Raw genomic sequence first — 24,317 nt, forward strand, 5'->3', positions numbered from 1 at the left:
TTATTCGACACGAGATCAGCAGTCAGCTTCTCAATGCAGATTTTTATCTTCTTTTTTAATTACCATCAAATATTAAATTCGTCAACGACTAGCAGACTTATGGTCGTGCGCAAAAAAAAAGTTTTTGAGTTCCGTCGAAAGGAAATATAAAATAGGAAATTTATTAGGAGCAGAAAATATCGAAAGCAGTTTGAATAAAACAAAAGTAATACGATGTCTTTGCTCGGCATATTTATTCACCAGTCATGTCTTATATAATATAAATAGCCAAATACACTATAATTCGTAAGTTTTTTCATATTTTTTACACAATTTTTCATATTCGACGTAAATTCTCAGCATTCTTTGTTCTCAACATGTATTTCCATCCGTGAAAATCCTCATATTCGTCGTATTCTCAGCATTTCGGAGTGATCTATGTAACAAGTGTATAAAAACAGAAGAAACAAAAAAACCAAAAAAAAAAAAAAAATGATGGAAGATAAAGAAAACGAGAGAAAAGAGGTGGTTTTCTTAGTGTTTCTTTCCATATACGTAACACCAATAGTAATAAACAGTCTTGTATCGGGTTCAATGGGTTCTGGACCTTGTTTCTTTCCATTTTCATAAACTTTTTCAATATTTCAGTTGATTTTATGAAATTATATTGTTCTGTTGTCGCGAGAAAACGAGCCTCGTGAATAATCTTATCACGCTACACCATATAATCCATTATCGATAACGTGGATGAATTTTTTTTTTCATTCAAATTTTTTCATAAAAAATTGTTGTCAAGTTTTTTTCAAACTCTATTTTTTCTTCGATATTTCTATATTTACTTGTATATAAACACCGCACGAGTAGTACCAAAGCTACGAGTTACATATGAATATATGTATTTATATAGTACACGTCGATCATCTTCGTTTGCTGCACGATTTATCCATTTTTCACTCTCATTCGTAATATCTCAAGGGGGATTAACGATAATAAATAGTTTTGGGCAGGGCAAGGAGAGCAGGAATGAGGAGAAGGGAATTGCTCATAAAAACGATTAGTCGCGATTGGGATGTTACTTGATGTAAAAAAAACGAAATAATCATCGGATAGATATACTTTAGGATTCAATTTTAGTTTTCTTTTAATTATTATTCCTCGTCGTCTCATTCGTTTAAGCCTATTTTAATCGGCACTTGGTGCTGATAATCACGTGGTTATATAATACATAACGAACGGCCAATGACACCAACGTGCTATATTTATAAATTCATCGGCCAATCTGTGTGTTGTGTGTGTGTGTATGTGTGTTTCGTGGGGGATTCTTCGTGAGAGGATAGAAAAAAGGTGGCAAACTTTCACAGGAAATTTTCATGAAAAAGAAAACTAATTTACAATTTTTCTGCCTCATTTCTTTTTTTCTCGTCATCCTTTCACGAAAAATTTCATTCCTTCTTTTTTTTCTTTTCTCCACTTACTCAATACTCAATTAGCAAAACACTTATTTATAGTTATTTTTTTTTTTATTCATTCTTATCCTCATTCGCACGCCCTTCAATATCGCACTTTTTTTCTCTCCCTTCGATATTTCTTTTCTTCTTCTTCTTCTTTTCACTGATTAAAAGTCTTCACGAAACATCGAATATTCGTAAGTAGTAACGCGTATGCGTAACATAACGAAACGAAAACATTAAAAATTAAACGATTAGAGCCCTTTATTTTTATATTCCTTTCTTATTTATTCACGTTTTATCACGAGTATGAAAAAATACATTGAATTTGAAAAATACATATTTATACTTTTTCTTTAAATATTTATATTGTATAATAGACGAATAACGAATGTGTGTGAGTGCGCGATCTGGGTGTAGTGCTTGGCAACACGCATCATGTTTTTTTGTATTTTTTTTTTCACTTTTTTTTTTCAATTCATGAATTTCATTTCTACGCTAGTCACAACAGACACTTTTTATAGTTTGGAAATACTTTTTTGTTTTTTCTCTATCCATCGAGACAGACTACAGCTAAAAACAACGACCGAACGAGTGCAATTTGTTTTTCCATCGATATTAATTCCATTATTTTCATCGATGATTTTGATACTTTTGGAAAATACAAAAATACGTTTTGACAAAAATTTTATAATATTATTCGTTTTTTCCTCTATACTGATTCATCCAACTCGAATTCGATGAATCGGTCAAAACCTCTTGCGTTTTTGTTTTGTCCCAATAATTTTGAGAATGCAAAAAATATATATGTCCTTACATACATGAAAAGTTGAAAAAAAAAAACGTATTTTTTCAATGTCAAAACTTGTTCCCAATTTGTTCACTTTCGTCCAAAAGCCAGAGACTGCCTCGAATTATCATTTTCTTGTTTCTTGACTTCCCCACAAACACATGCACACACATGCGTATGTTAATATTTTCGTACCATTATTTTTCGAGGCCAAAAAGAAAAATCGAATGAATTCTCTTTTCTCAATTTATATTTACATATAAATATATTTACAAAGATATTTTTTCGCTTATATTCGTTACTCGAAGGATTTTCATGCACGAATTACAGAGAAAGAGAAGAGAGAGTGTGTACGAGCTAAAGACAAAGAATAGAGAAGAAGAGAAGAAAATGGAAAAATACGAAGAAGAAGAACGAAGCGACATTTACTTTCATACACGAAGTACGACGAGCGAAATTTTCTTCGCGAAAATATGTTCAATTAGAGCAAGGGATCATGCATCGCTCGCAGGTGATGATGATTCATTTTAGTGGCGGTGTTGTGATAGCCGGTTGGGCGGCGACATAAAATCGAAGAGTCGAAACAAATGTTCAATTCGTTCGTTTAATCTAAATTTCATATTTTGAGAAAACCAATTTAGATTCGACTCGTATCGAATAACAAATCGCGCAACGTTTATAACAAACTACTATAATAATATTAATAAGAATAATCATGATAATGACAGTAATAATAATAATAATAATAATAATAACAACGACAGAAATAAAAAGTATTTTTTAAAAATCATAATTTACTTAAAGTTTAGGTGTCGTATTAAATAGTTGCTATGTTCACGAGGGCGGTTTTAAATAATCAGTAACCGCGACTGGATATAAAAACAATCCAAATGAAAAAGAAGAAAAAAAGTTCAATGCACTCCGCGTTATTGGTATCGTTCGACTCCATCAAACTCGATAAACTCGCGAAATCCTTAATGGGTATAGGAAGGATAAATTTTCTTCTTCATTAAGGTGGGGTAAGGACGAAGGGAAATGATTCTGAAATTCTTTGATCGAGGATATTCGTCGTCGGGAACGTACCAGAATCCAGAGAAATAATGATCGATTAAATAAAAGCGGGGAAAAGGTATGAGAGGCTGTGAAGGAAAGAAGGAGAGCGAAGTTGACGACAGTTGGAAAAAACAACGGAGCGTTGGATCCCGTGTGACATCGGTTTCAGGGTAAAACGTGATTGATACCATTGACGCTGATCGATGAGTTGGTCGCGTTGGAGGCAATCGGTTGCGAGGTAACGACGGAGTCGACGGGTTTACCGTGGAGGAGAATGGACTGGAGGGAGGCGACTTCGGAGGCCAAGCGATTGAGCCGGGATTGGACCTCTTGCTTGGTTTCAGGAACAGGTTGAACGGAGGGTCCGGTCCACTCGTTGCCGAGGGAGATTCCGGAGTCCCTTTCGTCGCTGGAGCCCTCGTTGTCCCAGGGCGGGGAGGCTCTCGGTCCGGGTTCCTGCTTGATACCCTGGAGCGCGAGGAGCGCGCTGGCCGCGTCCTTGTCGCCGATCCTGGACTTGTGCCTCAATTTGTGAGGAAGACTGTTGTTCGCGGAGATGCTTTGGGAGGGGATTATTTGGGTGCTCTCGTCGCCGCTGCCCGAGGACAACTCGAAGGGGGACTGGGGCCGTCGGCCACGGGAAAGGTTGAGGGCGCTCGTCGTGTCGAAATGCATCGCTGGATGGTGCGTGTAAGGGTATTGGAAACTCTCGGTTTCCGGGTACGCCGAAGTCTCAGGGACGTAAAGCTGGGCCGGCGATCTCGGGGATCGCGCACCGCTCACCGGCTGGTGAATCACGGAGGTGTGCACCGGACTCGGGCTCCTCGCGTATATCAGGGACGCCGATGCTGGCAATTTTGCTCTCTTCACACTCAGCGCCGGCTCGGATGGCAACGCGGCTAACACGTGCTCGGTGCTGATAACGTTCTCACCGCAAATACCGAACTTCTCTCTAATCGCGTCCAACTGGGCCTTCAAAATGTGATTCTCCTTGCTCAATTCCATAACCCTCTGCTCCAAAACCATGTCGTTGAAGCGCCTCTTTTCTCGCGATCTTTTCGCAGCCTCGTTGTTCCTCCTACGACGGTCCCAATAACTGTCGTCTTTTTTGTTGTCCGGAATAAATTCCCGTTGCTTGCGTTGCGAAAAGAGCTCTTTCCGGATGTCGAAGTTCTGGGGATACGAGTCCGAGTGATTTGACTGTGTGTCGTGGTGGAGCTCGTGCTGCTGTTGCTGCTGCTGCTGTTGCTGCTGCTGCTGCTGCTGATGATGCTGCTGCTGGTGCTGATGCTGTTGATGCTGCTGCTGCTGCTGTTGCTGTTGTTGCTGATGCTGGTGCTGCTGTTGCTGCGGAGGCGGCCCATGGTGCGAGGGGTGCGTCAACGTTGGCATCGGTCCGTGAGCGTCGTGGCCGTTGTGACCGTGGTTGCCACCACCGTGACCTGCGTGTGCCATCGTGTGGCTCACCGGCATGTTCCCGTTCAAACAGGCCGTTTCACCGTTGATGGGCGATCCACTCTGACGGGCGACAAACTCTGCCACCATAATTCGTCCTCTTAGAACATCTGGAATCATAAGAATTCACGAAATGCGTTAATCCTCGTCATTTCATTGGTCAATGTTACGGAAAGCATTCCTTAACCCTACAAATATCGCATGGAGCCGACAAAAGAAATGAAGCTTTGAGGCAAACGCGTGAGAAATTCATGAAAATCCTTTTTTCCTCGTAGCGTTCAGTCTTCTGACTCAACGAGGTGGGTTCCGTGAACGAAGCAGGAAGCGGGAAGCAAAAAATTCTCGATTCCCGCTCGCTCGTTGCAGCCTGAAATTCGTATATGGAAAGAGCTCGCCGCGCGATTATTCATTTAGTGGCAAAACTGACGAAACAAGTGGCGAAGGTCGAACGCCGGGCGCGAGCAGATTTTCCTGCAGCATCGGGGCTCGGGGATTTTTACGACAAAGAGTGGATTCGCACAGGACAGACTTTCGCGAATAAATCGTCTGCGAGGGACGTTTATCGAGGCACGTGAAGAAACGAGAAGGTCGAGTACGTCGGAATAGAAAAAAAATCAAATGATTTGAAGAATGGACGATGCGTGCGCGCGCTCGTTCGTATGCTCGCGGGGCACACGACGATCGCGCCACTGAGAATCAGGAACGAGGAAATCGTTTTCGCTTTTCATGGGAATATACCGCGAGCATGCCATTTATAGTGCGCGCGTTTGTGCGAACGACCTCGTGGAAATTTACGGGCGCTTATGCCAGTCCACCAGTTCCTTCGGACAAAGATACACGCGCGTGTGCGTCTATTGCGGATTAATGAGCGAGAATCGTGCCACGGTCGCGTACCTCTCTTGACGGACTATCGACTGCTGCTCTCTTCCTGCGACGCGCATCAACGGAATGTTCGCTTTAAGCGAGCAACGACAATGAAAACCGCCGCGAATACTCTGCATCGGATCTCGTCACCCGAGCGTGCGAGCAAGCAGAGACTGCGCGGAGGGCTTTGGAGTTTTCATCGATTCTGCAATCCGCTTATTTACTTGGGAGCAAACGGCATCGAGGGTCGGGATCGATGAAAATTGGTCGACAAGAACGAGCGGGTCTCGCGAAAACGAGGCAAAAAATTTCCTCAATTTCCAAGAGAATTATTAAGCGACTTAAAATTTCGTGATTTTTATGATTCGATCGTTTAAAATTCGATGGTAAAGGGGCAAAATTGCCTGAAGAATCAACGAATTGCGCACGCAGAATAGAAAGAAAAAGTTTGAGAAAAGCGCGGATTGCAAAACCGTAGTGAGCGAAAATGAGTGTTCCGAGGAAAGGATGATTGGCAATGTATGAAATAAAAATATGAGGCAAGCATCGGAAAAACGTTGTAATCGGTATCTCTCATTGCCGCTTATCCGTTGCACCGTCGGAGCAGGCCGCTGTGTCCGGAGAGCGCGTCGCGATGATGCAACGAGCAAGAACGTGAGCACACAATCCCTCGAGGAGAGATAGAGAGAAAACACGTGCTATGGGCTTGTTGCATTCTCCGTGAGAGTAGTTATGCGATTACACAAGAGCGTTTTGCCTTGGGGGTCTCTTTGCTCGCTGAATATAGACACACACACACACACACACACACACACACACACACTCGGAGGGGGTTATGAGAGCTCGGCGGTATACAGATTATGTGTGTGGGAGGGGAATGAGAGGCGCGATAGAAAAGTCGAGGTGTATTAGCCAAGAAGCACGTCGTTGTCTGCTCGTTCATGATATTCTAGGTGCCCGAACGTGTTTCGTGAAAAAGGAGAAGAATCGACGTCGAGAGTTGCTGGCTTTTGACGTGAAACGACGAGATTTTTAGAGAGCCTTGAGCGAGGGCACGCGATTCGAATGATTAAAAAGGAGGAAATATCATAACAATGGTACGAAGAATGATGCTAATGACGAGAAGCTCGTCGAAAGATCAGCGAACTTGGTTCGCGATCATTGCCCCCTCAGCATCTGCGGCTCCTCCCTCGCATTTTCAAATCTATTTTTTCTCTCTCTCGCTCCGGCCCGAAGCCGAACGAGCGGGCGTTTCGCTCCTGTTTGTCACGCGCGGTCACAGCTTCGCACATGTGTGTGCGCGTGGATCAAACTCCCAATGATAAATTAAACACGCCGAGTTTTTAACTTTTAAATGACTTTTCAGCGAAACCCTCGCCCCGTTCCCGTGGCCCTGAGGTCGTTCAACCGTCACCTCGAATTAGAATCTCACGAATCTCTTTCGCGACAATTCAAACGACCGATTCGAGCGAAATTCCTCGAGCCCGCGCGGTAATGAACTTGTCGGAAGACCGCATCGAGCCACGCTCCGAACCAATCGAATATTCCAACCCCGAAAACTCTTGCCAACATTTTCAACCCCAAAATCGCATTTCCGCGCACTCCCAAATGCCAATTATCTACAAAAATCTACAAAAATAAACCTCCAAATATTTCCGACCAATCTGTTCAACCTAAAAATGATAAAAACGTCGAAACCTTTCGTCTCAAGCCGTCGTTTTTCCACCTCGTTTGTCCACGACGGTTAGAAACATTTCGATAGAATGTCGCGTAGCGGTAACTGATAGCGTGCCTTTATAGTGGTTTGGTAAGAGTTGCGTCATCGTACATCACCGTCAGGTACATTAAAACACATTTTACGAGCTACACCAGCACAAATTCGTGGGGACGTATCCGTACATACGAACAGTTAGCATACTCGGGATTACCGCGACTATAGTTTTCGTGTATATATAGTCGGAAAGCATAGACCTTCTATTACGTAAGCGCGGCTAACCGCTAGACACACATTGCTATCGTAGAATAATCCAACGAGAGTGTGCTCGCGTGCGTGTACTTTTCGTGCGCGGGTGTGAGTGTAGCGCTAAGCGCGGCTGCGTATTGAGAGCGCGCCGGGACGGAATATCTCGAGCCACGTGCTCGCCCTCGTCTCTATTGCCCGCGAGAGTGTATAGCGAGCTGTGACTATTGTACAGCGGCGAGCTCTTCGCGGACCTCTCGTTTTTGCTCGGATCAATTTTTTCAGACTTTCGACCGGGGGGCCATTTTTTAAATGGTCGTTGAGCGCTTCGCGCGGTATCGACGCGATGTGCGAAGATGCGAATTCGAGAATGGGGCGATTCGCGTTCGTTGGGACCTTCGTTATTTTGGGGGGGGGGGATCGTTTTTCATTTTGGGTCAATTTGTTCTCAGTTTTTGGTCGGTTCTCTCTCGTTTTTTTCTAGGCTCGGCCAGGCACGAAGGGGCCTGAAAATTGGTAACGGGGAAGGCGATAAAACGGTATCGTTCGCGGTGAAAAAGGTATCTGCGAGTAAAAGATACGCGGTGGATCGATGCGGTTAATAATATCGCGATTATCAGGCGAGGAGAGTATTTCGAGGGTCTTTGTTCTCGGTCTCCGAATCAGGGGACAAAAGGAGTTGTTGAAAAGTACGAAATTATTCGGCTTAATATAAACGAGTACGAAAGCGTACGGCGTTATTTGAAAGGGGATTGTTAGACAATCGTTCCGGAATGACATACTTTCTAGAGATGGCATTTCCGAAATACGCGCGCCTCCTTCTCGTCGATAAATATATACTCGCGGAGAGTTTATCAATGAAGCACGAGTTTATTGTTCGTTTTGAAAGACGCTGGAGCTTCGGAGCGACGACTCACGTGCTGCGTCGTTTCGCGCAGTGACTAAATTCGCTCAGTCACTTTTCACGTATAAATAAACGTGCACGGGGACAATACAAAAAAAAGGAGGAGGAGGGGGAGTGGGGGGGGGAGGAAAAACGCTTCTAACCAGCCTCCCATTCACGACGACGACTCCCATCACGTTTTCACGCTTTTCTCGTAATGACTCGTCGTCGCGTAGTCGTTCGAGAAAGATCGATCGTCGCTTCACCCCGCGGAGGTCGTGGCATCACGTAACCAGCTCCGCTGTATCGTCCGAGAACGATCACGCTCGAGCCGAGGGAGAAAAAGGTTGTGTCCACACGTGAGCGGGGATTAAGGCTCGCCCCGACGAGACGAGCTCGAAACGTGAGTCTCGAGCTTCGCGTTTTCTATATTTTTCTCTTAAACGCCGAAATTCGTACGCAACGAGAGCCCTCTGTATCCGCAGGAAAGAGAATCGATCGCAACTGCACACACGGCCGCGAAGAACTTAGCCCGAGGAACCGGTAACGCGGACCTCGCCGAGTCCGAAATTTCAGTCCCGCGTCGTGTCGTTCGAAAGGTTGCGCAAATTTTTCCGGCGTTTCGATATATACCGCGAAAGCTGTGCGTGCGCGCGGGGATGTGAATAAAGTCGTTGGAACGAGACCCATTTTTTGGGCTTGGCTCAAACTGCTACCACGCCGCGGAAGGCGCGCGCGCGCGCGCGCGTCGAGTTTTTATAATCGTTTGATGAGAGATATAAATTCTGTCGGGTATTCTAATTCGATGTAACGGATGACTTCTTACAAAGGTGACCGACCGTTCTCGAGGTTCCCGGAATTATCTGTGTCGTGAATTTTCTCGTCGTATACGAACACGCTCGGATTTACGTGTATTTTGACTACTTCCACCGCGTTAGCAGACGTTAGATATACTCGCCCTCGACCAGGCGGGGGAGAGAGAGAGAGAGGAAACAAGAGAAAGAGGGAGAGAAACTCGTGTGTTCCCTCTGAGTCATATTCAGCTATAAACCGTGTAGTATTACGCTCACCAACGCGCGACCACGCTTCTGTTCGAGATAATGTCCGTTCCACGTGACCATATTGCGTGTACAGCATGCGAGAAGGGAAGCAAAGTGCACCGGGAACAAAACGTACGTTGACGTCGAAGCGTTTCGGGTTTGAAGAGGCTCTTTTTTACGGTTAAATTTGGCCAACGTGCTGGCGGGACGAGGAATGTTTTTTTTCGTAGTGGAGAAACTGAGTTTCATCTTTCGAGATAAATCTTCGATTTCCTCGAGCTCGTCTCACCGGCGCTCGCGGCTGTTTAAATTCCATTTTAAACGAAAGAAATTTCGAGCGACGGAGCAGCTGATAAGGCGAAATCTTTCAGCCTCGCTTCGTGCGAGGAGACAATAAACGTGTGGACGAAATTGCTTTGCATCGGAATAACAATAGATGACGAATTATCAGCTGCGAGGGAACAAAAACTCGGGAGAATCAATAGCGATCGATCGATTAATGGAGCGGAATATTCGATGGCGGAGAGACGACATTTTTTACGCGAGTGGAACGAAGAAGCTTGGGTTTGTTTGGGTGAATGAAAACTTTTCGTTGAATCCCCGTTTTACGCGGTTCGAGGAGGCGATTGTGAGTCATTTCTCGCGACAAAGTACTCGTAAATTGGCGAATAACTCAGCGCAATACTTTTGTCGCTCTGTAAAACACGCAGCCCTCCCCGAGCGTACTTGCCTGTGTGAATAAGTTCATTTGTGTGTGAAAAATAAATATGTGGAGAGTCGATTCATGGGCATGCGTCACAGAGAAGGACGAGACTCGGACTTATCGTTATCGTGCGGCCACACGTAACTACGATGATTAATCCACGATATTTCTTTCAGTTTTAAACCATCTTTTTTCTCCACTTTATTTCAATGTCCATCGCTATAATGGCTTTCGGGGAAGGTTATCGCTGACTGGACGTTTAATTGTCCGAGGCTTTTGTCTCCGCGCTCCTTTCGCCGTTGTGCGCTACCTCCAAGAGTATTTATGGACGATTATTAACGTGTATAAATAAAACGTTTTTCCTCGATAGATTAATAAAGCAGCTTCTGGAGGTGAAACTCATTGAGAGGCTCACGCCTCGACGCTTTAACGATTCTTTCTCCATTGATATCGATCTTTTTCAGCTGCACACACACACGCCGTTCGAAGAAGGAGAGAAAAAAGCGGTTGAAGGAGCCCAACAATTTTGACGAATTGGCCAAAAGTTGGTCAAGTTTTTCACGAGTTCCGCTGGAAAAGCTCGTTTGACAATCGTCCGAAGTCTCCGGAAGCACGGAAAGTTGCACGGATATTGATCTTCATCGCGAGCGCGTTTGCCGGGACAAAAGAAAAGGGCTGAATCGATATCCGCGCTCGTCTTTGCCGCGGCCTCTCCTCGCTCCGGCCTCGCGCTTTTGTTACGCTCTCATAAGAGGATGACGCCGTTGACGATATCGCGGCCCATATAACTGTGTTCTACTTGTGCTCAAGGAGAAGAAAACGCATCGGTTCCTCCGCACGGATCTCCGGAGTCGTCGACTACGTCGATGCGATAACTCCCGCGGGCCGCGGCCCGCTGTGACGCATGCGGAAACTCTCGTCGTCGTACGGCATCTTTCCGCTGCGGCCACACTTTTTGCGCTCCCGCTCCCGTTCATCGATTCCACCATCATCGTTTGCGTTGATATTCCAATGACTCGGGTCCCCATCTTCGATCGATTGGAACTGAAAGTTTTTTCAGTTCCTACGAAGAGGAAAATCGACGGGGAAAACCGAAAAATTATTATTTTAATAACTGAATTCTTTACGCAGTTTTTCCAAGATTTTCTACCGACTTTTTTTGCCTTTTTCCCTCAAAATTTGCATACGACGGACGAGAAACGAACAGAACGAGGCTGCGGATAAAACAAACGATATTCTCCGATGCTGCGATCGCACTCGACGCCTCGGAGCGCTGCAGTCACGTGTCGGCCGACACGCGCGCAAAACTGCGCAATATATGTCGTCGAGTTGCATCAATGAGCGAGGAAGATGCAAATTGCAGATCGCGCAGATTCCGTAACGAGTTCAAATGCTGCTCCTTCGCTCTGTTCTGGAAAATCCTTCATTCCGGGAGGCTCAATCGTGCTCGAGATCCACGAAAATTTCTTTCTCTCTCTCTCTCGCTAATGAATAGTCACACTCGACGGAAAACACGCCGACGGCATCCGCATCGATTGAGGAAAAGTTGGTAGCAAGTACGGGGAAGTATTACAAATGCAAATGCGAAACGTCGAAAGGAAAAAATGTTTCGTAACGCACCGGAGTTCGCGCAGTCAAGGAAATCAATCACTTTAATTAATTTTATTGAGGCGTTAATCATTTTCGATTACGGAGAGCTATCGATGGTGCAGCAAACATTCGACGCGTGCTTTTTCATCTCTGCTCTCGAATAAAAACATCCGCGCATTTTTTCATTCACGATTCACGAGGATTTCTCTCGAAATTTTCATCCCCCGATCGCGACCTTCGCGAACGTAAACGACAATGAAATTTTTCACGTTCGAACTCCGGGGGAATTTACGATTGGAAATACGATTTTGACCAAGAGCTGATACTGGTGTTGAAATCTATCGAGATGAGAAACAACGCTTTATTGGGAATCCGTTGAGCAATGGGAATGAAGAAGAGAAATAATTCAAAAGCGCTGTATCCGTAAATTATTTCGTAACGTTCCAATGATAAGCTCGATTACGATTCGACTATTTTGAGAACAAAATCATGTAACGACAAACTCGAACGATGTTACGAGGAACAATCGCTCGAAAATCGAGCCTGGTTTATCGATTCATAAGATTCTGTAATTAAGGCATTTGAATTAATGACTTATTTATAAATTGGCAATTCGGCGCAAATCCCGCTGTGCAGGCGCCTGTGTTTGTGGCCACATGTGTGCAAATTTACGTTGCGCAATAGAGTTTATCGTCGTAATTATCAACGACAAATAGTGTGTAGTAAAAAAAACCGGCACGTGGCTCCATTCTAATGGAATTCAGTCGCAGTTTTGCTGCGCATGACCCCAGGAATCTCGGTTTTTATGCGCAGTCAACGAGATTTCACTGCGATTCATGTCGAGCGCTGAACGAGGATGAAAATGAGATTTTCGTGTTTTCATTCAGTTGACATTTTGATGCTGGATTTGGCTCGATGTTGTTGGATTTAATCATCGGAGTTTCGTCGATTTTAGTTTCTGAATTTTTGGCTGGAGCTCGGGTCGATCGGATTTCGATGTTATGGAGCGAGCGACAAAAATCACGGTGCGATAAACCGAGCGTGGGAAGCGAATTCGAAATCGTTTCGTCCGCTTTTCGCCCTAAATATACGTTTATGAAAATGTAACTGCCGAGGCCGCGGCGCGACGAAAAGGAGGGCGAGGGGGTTCTGGTTTGGCCGCGATAACGGTATCAGTGGCGAGCTGTTATGTGAGCGTTGACCGCGATCGCATTGCGCGTACAAAGTAGCGGAGCAATATGGCCTCCGGTTTCGAGCCATCCGACAACTTCGTTTCCCTCATTTTCAACGATTTTCTAACGCGCCATCGCGATATTTGACGAGAGCATAAACGAGCGATTTCGTAAGGAGGAAGAAGCGGGGTCGAGGAACTCCGCTTTCGTGTCGATCGCGGCTCACGTGCGTCTTCGCAACGGAATCGAAGATAACCTACTCAGTGGCTCAATCTCGGTTTACGCTCCCGCGATAAAGAACCGCCAAGAGGAGACTAACGTACGCGAAAATCAGTAAAAAGTGGCTGCTCCGAAGTGTGCGGAAATGGAAAGCTCGAAGGAGACTGCGCGATCCTATTAAATCCAATGAGAAATAGAACGAAGGGATTGGAAGACGATCGCTCGGTTCTTACCGCGTTGTTATTCCGCGATCGGGCGACGTGTATTGATCTCCATTCACCTTGGTGCGCGAGCTATTTTTGATATTGCCGTGACACACATTTCTCGATTCTCGGAAAGATAGCTTCGCCCCCCCCCCCCCCCCCCCCCCCGAGCTAGTGTCATTTGATAGTGCAATAAAGTGCGACGAAAATTTCTCCTCGTCCCGGAGCAGCCGGGGAGGGGGCGTGAGCGCGTCAATTCCGCGCAAATTGATGCTCGATCCCGGCAACGAATTCATTGCCAAGTGGCGCAGTTTCATTTTCAGCGTGCGAGCATCGGCGCGGAGGGATCCGAAGAGGGGGAAATGAGGAACAAAAACAATGACGCGCGCGATAACGAAGACACATGCAAATTGGAAATTCCTACGTGCGCCTCTGTCGAACCAATCTCAGCTACGCTCTCGCGTGACTCACGAGCCAGTCCGATGATTCGGTTACACAATTCACGCGTCTTTCTCCCTCGTACATGTGTGCGCAAATAGATATTAAAAATCACACTAAATCCACAGTCGAGGCAGTTACGTCTCCGCGAGTAACAGCCCAATGGACAGATAAGCGAGTGGATAAAAACTCGCGGCACTGCGTGAAGATCGACGCGTGGCGAGGTGCCTTACGTAACGAGATCGTCGCACACTGCTTCGTCCCTGTGTACAAAAGCTCTCACGTGTCGGTATAACACGCTGACACAAATCGTCCACGAGGCGTAATCACTCGTACTGCCATTTTACACTGGAACGCGTACGGGCAAAAGAATCACGCGAGAAAAACGCTCCGTTAAAAGAGGCTGAGAAAAAATATTAATCGAGGCTCGTCCCTTTTTCCCTTTAACCGCCCGAGTCCCTTCGAATTTTCATTCTTCGCGAACGCGTTTCGCGAACGCGATCCGAGTCCGAGGAATTCAACGAAAAAAACACTCGTCCTTGAGTCATTTTTTATTTCGCGAAAAGGCGAATTCTGTAGGAAACGAAATTCGAAAATGATTGGAATTGTTGGAGTTTTTCAATATCATTTCGTTGGACTCCGTTTAAAACTTCAACGTCATTTTCGCGGGATGAATTAGTCGACTCGTGGGTCAAATTGGGCGAGTAATCGTCTTGAAACAATCGATCGTTCCATTTTTTTGATAGTGGAATATTGGTTTTGTTCATTTCGTTTCATTGAGGGGAGTTTGGAGAATAAATTAGAATGTTTAAGTCGAATCAACGACTCGGAATAATCGATCCTTCCATTTTTTTAATAACGAGATTCTCGTTTAGTTCATTTCGTCTCATTGAGACCAGTTCGGAGAATAAATTATAATATTTCAGTCGAATCAGCGACCGAAAGCCGTTAATTAATCGATTCACCGCGGCATTAGATCCACGCCAAATTCCCTAAACGATATCGATTTATTGGGACAACGAAAAATGGAGAACTCTAATCAGACACACTCGAGCAGAAAGTGCCAACGAACGCTCTTTGGACTCTAACAGAGCTAATAAAAGTAGTTCAATATTTGACTGGGAAGAAAAATACTCGACGAAGTGTCACTACGCGCGCGTTTATCTCGGCCTGTGGGTACGAGAACGTTTGAAAAAATCGCGCGTGCACGTATTTCGTGGCATTGATCCACATCGGGCTGCGCGATGCTCGAGTCATTGCGCGGCTATACAAAGAGATCAACCGCGAGCGAGAGACTCGAAAATACCAGCGAAGTTTGACTCTCGCTATATCGGAGCCTCGAGTGCAACAATTCTGGGACGATTTCCCCGGAATAATGCGCCGCAATGCAGCGACGAACGAACACGTTTCTATTTTGAGTTTGCCGGGGGTATTTTTGTCGCGGATAAATGACGACTAATCGTGAAATTACGACGACGATGAATTGAGAAAGGAAGCTCTGAATTTCAGCAGTTTTTTTAAGGCTCGGTGCCGATCGATTTTGATCGGTATCATCGACCATGCGCGACTGCTCCGATGCTTATAAATCGAGAACACTTCGGTGCTGATGTTGCGAAAGCGCCAACAATTTTTCGGCGGAACTCGGAGCGTTGACCTCGAGACCGGAGCGCGGCGTTTATCCCATTTTCCGGGGACTAGAAGTAACGCTTTTTATGGATTTACTAATTTTGGATTTTCCTTTGAATCATTCACACGAAATTTGCCATCGCGACGTCACGAGCCACCAAATTCGTGACTGATTTCCGTGTTTCGCTCGTTTTTTATAAAAATTCAGCTACGATCGACGAGTCTTCCCATCAAACCTCATTTTCTAATCCTCCTTTTTGCTCCACGCGGTTTCTCGAGAATTCGGTATAATCGAGAAACTTTCGTGCTCCCAGTTCCGAATGGGATTGAAAAACGCGTCGATTCGGGGCGAGCAAAAAGCCTCGGAAATATTCGAGTCGCCGGAAAAATGTTTGCAAATTTTTCGAACCTTTTTCCGGACTGAATTATCCGCGAACTCGATAAATATTCGCACGAGAGCATCCACCGCTCGGCGTAGAAAGTAGGCGCCCGAGTCGAGTGTCCCACTGAGCTGCGCGTCCTTACCGTTAATCCCGTCGAGTGCGAGCCCGCACGTCGTAATACCGGCGAGTAGTAATTACGAAGAATGTGAGACGAGGATAATGGCCGATGTATCGGATCGTTGAAACGGACACGTTCGAATCGATTGCTCGTAAGGGAAACGCAGCATCGCGTGGCTCAACGTGGGCCAAATAGTCGGTGCGACGATTTCACTCGAAACACCGAATTCTCAGATGCGAAAAACCTTTTTTTCACTATTGCGAAGGAAATTTAGTGGAAGCAGTTGATGAGTGGTCAAAAACCGAGAAAATCGAAAAATTTCGCTCGCGAAGGCAGTCTTTCAAAAGTTGGAATTTTTGTGAAAAAACATCGAAAAAATCGACCAGAGTTTCGTCAAATTTGATGAAAATTTCATTAATCCCAAAGTGCCCGAAAAATTGAGTTTTTCTCTCATCATGGACGAAAAAATTTGAAATATTACGCTGCGGAATAACAAAAGCGACGTTTCGTCTGTCGAGGGGAATGTTGAAAGGGGACGCAGTTGGTCTGCCCTTCGCATCAACGAAAGACCGTGAAACGATAACGCGGCTAACGCGCGCAGAGAGCGAGGGATGTGCATGTGCGAATGTCGGTTTGGAGTGTATACGCGATTGGCGATGATGCAGTAGTCACACATTGAGGCATAACCGCGTTCTATATATGAAAAAAAAAGTAAAAACTTGGTTATATTATTGTGTGCGGATAAAGAGCGCGTGTACGAGGTTGAGAGAGTTCTGCAAATTGGGCCGTGGCCCACTTCGCCGGTGAATGTGAGCCACGGAGGAGTTGTTCGAGGGGCACATACGCGCAGAAATACATAAAAATACACGTGAGAGGGATGCGGAGAGGTCGGAGTGCGGTGCGCGAGTATATCGGAGGGGGAAAACACGACGCCGGTGAGTTTATGGACGCGGAGGTGAAAAAGCGTGCATTCAACGTGCCGAACTCGGGGGGGGGGGGGGGGGGGGGGGACGAGTCGAACGCTCGGGTAGAAGGGGCAGCGCGAAAAGTATTCGCGCGTCAAGCCGCGCTCGAAGCGCGGGGACGAGCGAGCGTGCGTCCGCGTCAACGAAATGGCGCAAACGACTCGTTCTCGCTTACCATCGGCTCGGTTACGCTCTTGCGCTCGCGAACCCTTCGATTTATCGAGAAATCTTTATCTTCGATTATCCCGGACTAAAATGTACCATTGCACAATGATGCAGTGTGCACGAAAACTTGTAAAAGCTTCACAACGCTCCGCAATCCTCGATACGTCGAACCGCACGTGTAACAAACACCAGCGCTCGCACCGAGGGTGGGGGATTCCCGTTTACCGAACGAACTTCCACACTCGAGCGGTGGGGAGCCACGACACTATCCCCCCACACGATCCTGTACGCCGCCGCCCCCCCCCCCCCACCCCTCTCGAACTCGTCGCCAACGCCACGTGCAGTCGGCAGCTCTTCGCTCGAGCCGGTGCATCGCACTGCGAAACCCCAGCAGGCCAGTTTACTGGCATTGACTGGGCAGAACGAGCATGTGGGAGGATGAACTCGAGAGAGAGAAGGTTTCAAGTTCATGGCGACTGTTTCTTTCGGCACTCGAATGCTTCTTCTGCAATTTTCCTTCGGCGAGAGCTCTCTCGCATTCTCGGTTTTGGGACTGTCATTTTTCTTCCGTATTCCGAACGAGCGATTTTGCGTTTTCACTTTCACTTTATCGTGATTTTTGTGGATTTATACTGATCCGAAGAAATTTTGGAGCTTCAAGTTTTCGAATAATGATTCATTTGCAGTTAGAATCGAAAATATTTATATTGTTTTCTGTATCGAATGATCTCTTTTGAGAAATGGAGGGTGGTTGTAGTTTTGTCGGGATTACATATTCATGGGAAACGGCCGTCACGACGTCACGTAATTTATCGACTCGCTGATGAATCAACTTGAACGTGACTCCGTGTCTCATCCAGTTACGCGACTTCTCGCGGTTTCAGTGATCAACGTTTTTGAGAATTTAAGCGTTTTCCTCGAAAATACGCAGAAGAATATTAACTATTCTGCTTACATAGTCTCTCGACGATCGAGTAACAGTTTCATACGGCAATTTTCGATGAGTCGCTCAGTTTCGCGACTCGCATGACGCAACGTGCACGACGCGGTACGTCACGGAAAGCGTGGGGCTCGAGGCAACAAACACTAAACTCGATCGAACAAGGCGAGTTGGAAACCAGTGGCAAAAAAATTCTTTTACCGGCTTGAAACTAAAATCGATAACGCTAAATTTTTTTGCCATTATCATTTTCCAGTGGAGAGTAAAATGTTTTTACAGATTTCGTGAGTGATTATGAAGAAATTCTTGTATTTCTTGTATTTCGAATAGTTCACAAGATGAAAAATGGAATTAGGAGAAAGAATAAAAAACAAAAATTGGCTATCAATGACAGCGAGAGAAAGAAAATGTTGCTCACCAATTGTTAAATGTTCTTCCAATCGGGATCTCACGCCTATTACGCGATCCACTTTGTCCGATTTAGTAATATCTTCAGTAATAAGAAGAGAATGAAGAATAACTCCAAATATCCAAAAGCCCTGGATTTGAAAAAATCGTCAGGGCGGCGACGAGTGGTGTGGAAGATAAAAAACAATATTGGCGACGATAAACAGTCCGGCCAGCGAGAATCACGTGTTTCACACTTATCGAAGCAAAGTTACAGGTGAGTTCGTCAAACTGACGGAACTGTCACGATCGACGTAAGAGTCGGATGCACAGGGCACAAGTACGGTACTTAATCTTCTTATCGCGAAACAACTTTGTCGCACCTGTTATTAAAATCATCAAGGATTAATCCTCGGAATAATAGAACACGCGCAAATCCGTAGTTTTTAAAGCAAAATGGAATTTGCGACACAAAGATCCAACGATAAAGAGTTGATTGTTTCGAGTATCGAAGTCAAACGATGGATGTTACAATCGATAAACCAACGTAAGTTCGCACTCTGTCAACATCGCTCGTTGTAATCCCCGAAAGCGTGAATAGTAGATTTTTTCACGTGGTCTTTTACGATCGTTGCGCCGACAAACAATTGGAAGAACAAAACGTTCGAAACGATCCGAAGATTCAAACCGACGAAAACAATTTCACGAAGTAAACGAACAAACGAAAACAAAAAAGAACGAGAGAAAGAAGCTCTTTTGTGTGCGAATGTGTGTCGAGAGACGAGTTACGAATGTGGGCACGTCTGCTCGATACGATGCCGCGCTGCGAACTGACTCGATGCCGCGTGAGGTTCTGGTACTCCGTGTGTCTCTTGCCTCCGTCTTCTTCCTCGCCCTCCTCCGCGCGCCCTCTGCCTGCCCCCTCCCCCATTCCCGTACGCAACTCCCAATGTCGTCGAGTAATCCGCCGTCGTATCGTCGATGTGTATACGTTCAAAGCTAAAAGACAATTTACACTGTGTTCGTGTTTCTTTCTCGCTCTCCCCCTTTCGCTCTTGTGCGCGCCTGTGTGTTTAGTAATATATACGAATTGTGCGAGATTACCGACTTCGCGCTCCTCTCTCGGGCCGGTGAACGACTGCGAGAGTGCGACGAGCTCGTGCGTCCGTATACAAAAAGAGAGGGAGGTGGGATGCCTCGTTGAGAGCGCGGCGCACAGACGTTCCGAGAAAGCACTGCGGGCAACGCGGGTCACTTAAGACAAAGCTCGTTGATCGCAGCGGAAGGAGTATTCACTCCGGGAAAAAAACATTTTCCTCCAACGAATGCGGTCCAGTATCAACGGGCCTTATTTACATGAAATTCATTCAAGAATATTTTCCTCAGAATCCTGCAATAAAAACTCGTGAATTTCTACACGTAACGAGTTCACTCGTCCATGCCCGTACCAATTTCTTTTACCTTTTTTACCTTCAATTATTAAAAAAAAGGACTCGATAACCGAATCTGTCAAAAACAACACTGCAGCCGAGCTCGAAAAAAAGCCCCGAGTGAACTTTCGCCCCAATTGTCACGAAGCATCAAAGATGCCAATAATTCGTCGTTGCATTTTAGCTCCTGGAAAAAATATTCCGACGAAATTTTCATCGATTTTTGTGCCCTTTTCCTCCGGCGACCCTCGTTGCCCCAATTCCCTCGGATAGCTGGGACAGAAAGAAAGAGATCTCTCGCACGTTCGGTGCTGCCCCGTCGTGCGTCGGCGATGTTCTACCACTCGTTGGTTCCTTCGTGTGGGTGGATCGTTTCGTCTCGACGCGTAAGAACGGCGAGTGGGGGAAAGATGGACCTCTCCGTGTGTACATGTTTTTATAAATACAGATATACGAGGGCGCGAGGGGGGGAGTGAGAGAGGTGAAAGATTGCGTCCGGTGGGGATGGAGAATCTTGTCGTGCGCACTGCTGCTGTTTTATGCGTTCGCTTTATCCCTCTCTGCCTCTGTTATTCGTCGCGCCCCTCTTACGAGCGCTGGGGAGAAAAACGAGAGACAGAAGAGTCGCGGAGCTCGGGCCACGAGAGAGCACCGCGAGAGCTCTCGAGGCTCTCTCGCGAAATTTTTCGCCAGGGACAAACGAGACAAGATCAGGGCCACGGCTAATGAAATTACGTGAATTTCTTTCCTCGCTCGGCCGACAGAGGCGGCGCGACATCATCCTCCCGTCAATTCAACCTTTTTTATTCTTCTTTTACCCCCGCCCCATAAACTCTGCTCAACGTTGGAGCAAGGTCAGTTCCGAGGGCTGCCGCGCGTATCGAGGGCTCGTTCTTTTGCTTTTTACGCGACAATATCGTTACCGGCCACTCTCAGAGAGATTATCGACCGATGAGGAAGCTCCGAAAATTACAATATTTTTCCCAAACGATTCGTTCTTACTTTCTTTCTCGAATCTTTTCTTTTCTTCGCCGGTTGGGACTGAGTTAATCGGCGCTTATTGTGACCAACGCTTTCGTCGTTCAATAAACTTTTCGTTCTTCTGCTCCGAGGCGATAAATCACGATTCGACTGCGCATTGACTAAGAGGCAATAAAAAGTGCTCGATTTTCGACGCCGCACCCGGGACGTGGCTAATACGCATTTATTGCACGCTCTGCCCCGAGAGGAGTCTTATTCGCAGCACCGAAATGCGAACGCTCGAGCTACCGTCGTCCCAGCTACCTTTTTCATTGTCCGCACCTTTGGACTCGAGAACGAGTCGCCAAAAAAATGCAATCAGCCGTCCCCGATGTGATTGCCCGGTAAATGAGATCGCGGCGCGAAAGCGAATGGAAGATTTACAAACTCCGATGAATCGTCGGTGCGATTGCGAAGCTCGAATTCGCGGGAGCATCGATCCCAGAAGACGAGCGAAAAGATAATAAAAAAGAGCGGGGATTATGAGCAAGAGGTACAACGGCGCGTTTCCTCGTTGCGCTGATAACAAATTAGTAATCGAGGAAACAAAGGATTGCGATGGCGAACTCTCCTCCCGAGACTCCTTTCGTACTTTTTTTCATTGTTACTTCTCCATATCTGTATATACACGGCGAGAGTTAAAAACCCGCAAGATTTTTTCCCGTGGCGCAGCCCCTTCCCCAGCGCCGATCGTGGCACCATCCCCACTCGCGTGCAACGCCACTTTTTTTATTATTTTCAGGCTGTTGCTCGCGGCAGAGGCCAGACAACGAGGGCATCAGCCCTCTCATGAATCACCGTCCGGGTCACCTTCGCTTTGTTACTTTTTTATATCCTTTTTTTTATGCAATTTCGTTAATGCTCGCTCTGCTCTCACGAATTTATTCCTATTTATGTATACGACTGTGCGGACGTCGAAACGTTCGCGTTTGTACAAAAATATCTATGCAAATTCGCGCGATGACAAAACAAAGCGATGAAAAAGCTCGTTCGCGTCGTTCACTGGCTTCTCTCTTCCTGAACGAACCGCTCCGCGAGGAGGCTCAAAAATCGAACCGCTTTTTCATCCATTTACTATTTGTTTCTCGACGCAATTGAGGCGCACGTCGACCTCCTTCTTCCTTCACTTTCCCGAGCGCTGCAAGTATGACAAACAAAATTATATTGTTGCCGCTCAAGTTCACGTTGATTTATGCCTCGAGCTTTGTTCTCCTCTCTCCCCCTTCTGCGCGTTTTTTCTTTGCACAAGACTTTTCAATTGCCGATCGTTGAGCCCGCTCCTTGCCAATGACCGCCGCAGTTTTTCTTATCGGTCATAATTTCATGCGCCGATTTATTCAGCCCTCTCGCGCCAATAACCGCCCGACGGCAGGTGCAGCTTTATCAATTTCTACGAATTTCCCGCTCCGAATTATCGGTCCTTTGCTCCTTTCTTATCGGAAACAACGAGCCTCGGAACTCGCCGGTTTCCTTCGGCTCGGCTCATCCAACTTTCGTTTTGCTGTCGAATCCAAAACTCATTTTTCCCCACTAACGGTCATGAATTTCGACCGATTATTTGCTCCTTTACTTCGCTCTTAAACTTTCAATCAAAAGCCCCGATCTTCGTCGGAACGAGTTTCGAGCTCGCGCGCATTACTTTAAAGTAACTCCGCCATTGTGCCGGGATAACGATCGAAGATCAGTTTTCCTCATTATTTCATTAGAAATTTCGATTACTTCGAGAAGCGATGCGTAATCATATCATTTCCCTGCCGATGATTTTGCCGACCGGATGGAAGGCTCGCGGCGCGTTGCTTCTTGTTCCATGCGCCGACTTAATCAACAGACGCAAGTCTAATGCCTGGATGCTTTACTCCTCCGCGACGTGTGCTGGTAAACTGCCCCAAGGATTCGTGCTTTCACCGTGCAAACGGCACGCGATCTGAGAGATGCATCATAAATTTGTTGGAAAATAATGCGCACACGATCAGATCGTAATAACCATTTTCATTTTCAAATAAATAAACATTCATTAAAATTTTATGTTGTTCCATCGAATCGCTGGTAGCTGCTTAAGAATCGTGGGGAGAAATTTTATAATTGGCGAGAAATTTTCGATCGGATATGAAGTTGGGATCGTGTGGAATATACAATGGAAACGGAAACGCTCAGATTCTCGCGTTGCTCCCACAAACTTTTGTAGCTCGTTGCTTATGAATTTTGAATTTTATCCACTCACTCGGGCCCCGGAAAATCATCGATTCGAGTAAAAGTGAATTTGATCATTTTTACAAAAATTCGTCGCTTCTTTCAGGCTTTTTATTCCGCCAATGGATTTCACTCGCCTTCGAGAATCGCATCGTGACCTGGTAAAAAGACAGCCGAGAAGTTCGTTCCCTAAGAAATTAAAAAACGCTCCGAATCGGAGTGAGCCATTTTTCGCCTTTTTTCAACCCTTTTTGCTCTGCTGTAAACGCCCGAGCAGTGACGAAATGAGAGCTCTCGAGAATGGGAGTTCGGGAGCCTTGAATGCGCGCAGCACGACGAACAAGGCGTCGGGCAAATCACCAGGGAGAAAGTGTAACTGCCAAAGTAATGGCAGAACTAGCAATGATGATGATGATGATGATCGTAGTGATAATGATAATGATGATGATGCGGTTGTAATCGAGATTGCGCACGCGATTCACGACCCGACTCATCGACGTATGGAACGACAGTCTCGCCTACGATTCCGCTAACGAAGTCAACAAAAATATCTTGAATCGAGCATCGATTGAGGCGATTTTGATTGCCCTTTATAGAAGCGTAAAAAGTCGGTATTTTTCGGGATTTTTTTTAGAGGGGATAGAATCGTTTGATCATTTTCAAATTTGGAAATGAGTTCATTGCGACGGTCAAGTTTAAAAAAAAATTGTTTGGGATGAGCAACGAAATGGCGGCGTTATTGAGGCTCTTCGGACGCCTGTTTTCCGGGACATTGGAAGCTGCGCCGGTTGTCACTCTTTTTCTGTTTATCCCCGAAAATCATTTGATAAGTGGCATTCGTTTACTGACGCGTCAGGGGGAAGCAGGATGTACCTAAAAAATGATGACAAAGTGCTAGATTTAACATTTGGGAACGTTTTTACCTTAAAGTTGGAATTTTCGACCATTTTTTCGACACGTTTGACCCCATTTTCTTGAGCCCAAATTCCGAAGGGATTGCTTGCCTTAAAATGAAAAATTTAATGCGAATTTCACTCGAGTTTGCTATCGTCTCAACCGGAATTTTCTTAGAATTGGATTAATTGGAGTACTCGATCAACGCGATAGTTTTTTTCGAAAATTTCACGATATTTCATCCCGAAATCTGCTTGGCAGTAACGCGACACTTTGTTTACGTTTATTCGAAATAATTTTCTACGAGATTCCAATATTTCCATTCGTTGTTATCAGGCTTTTCAATCTCTTTGAAGAATCACTTGTCTAACGTGGGACCCCTTGATTGGGGCTCGAGTGAGA

General features: G+C 45.8%; 1 protein-coding gene across 1 annotated transcript; it reads right to left on the reverse strand.

Moving 5' to 3' along the window:
* Positions 1-209: 209 nt before the first annotated feature.
* On the reverse strand, positions 210-19,269 carry LOC122416643 (probable serine/threonine-protein kinase yakA). Its single transcript, XM_043429718.1, has 2 exons — positions 18,413-19,269; positions 210-4,835 (listed from the first exon to the last, which is right to left on the reverse strand). The coding sequence occupies exon 2, from the start codon at positions 4,813-4,815 to the stop codon at positions 3,436-3,438; it is 1,380 nt and encodes a 459-aa protein (XP_043285653.1). The 5' UTR covers positions 4,816-4,835; positions 18,413-19,269; the 3' UTR covers positions 210-3,435.
* Between the last annotated feature and the right edge of the window lie 5,048 nt (positions 19,270-24,317).

This window comes from Venturia canescens, chromosome 9 (assembly GCF_019457755.1).
Source record: "Venturia canescens isolate UGA chromosome 9, ASM1945775v1, whole genome shotgun sequence".
Classification (NCBI taxonomy): domain Eukaryota; kingdom Metazoa; phylum Arthropoda; class Insecta; order Hymenoptera; family Ichneumonidae; genus Venturia; species Venturia canescens.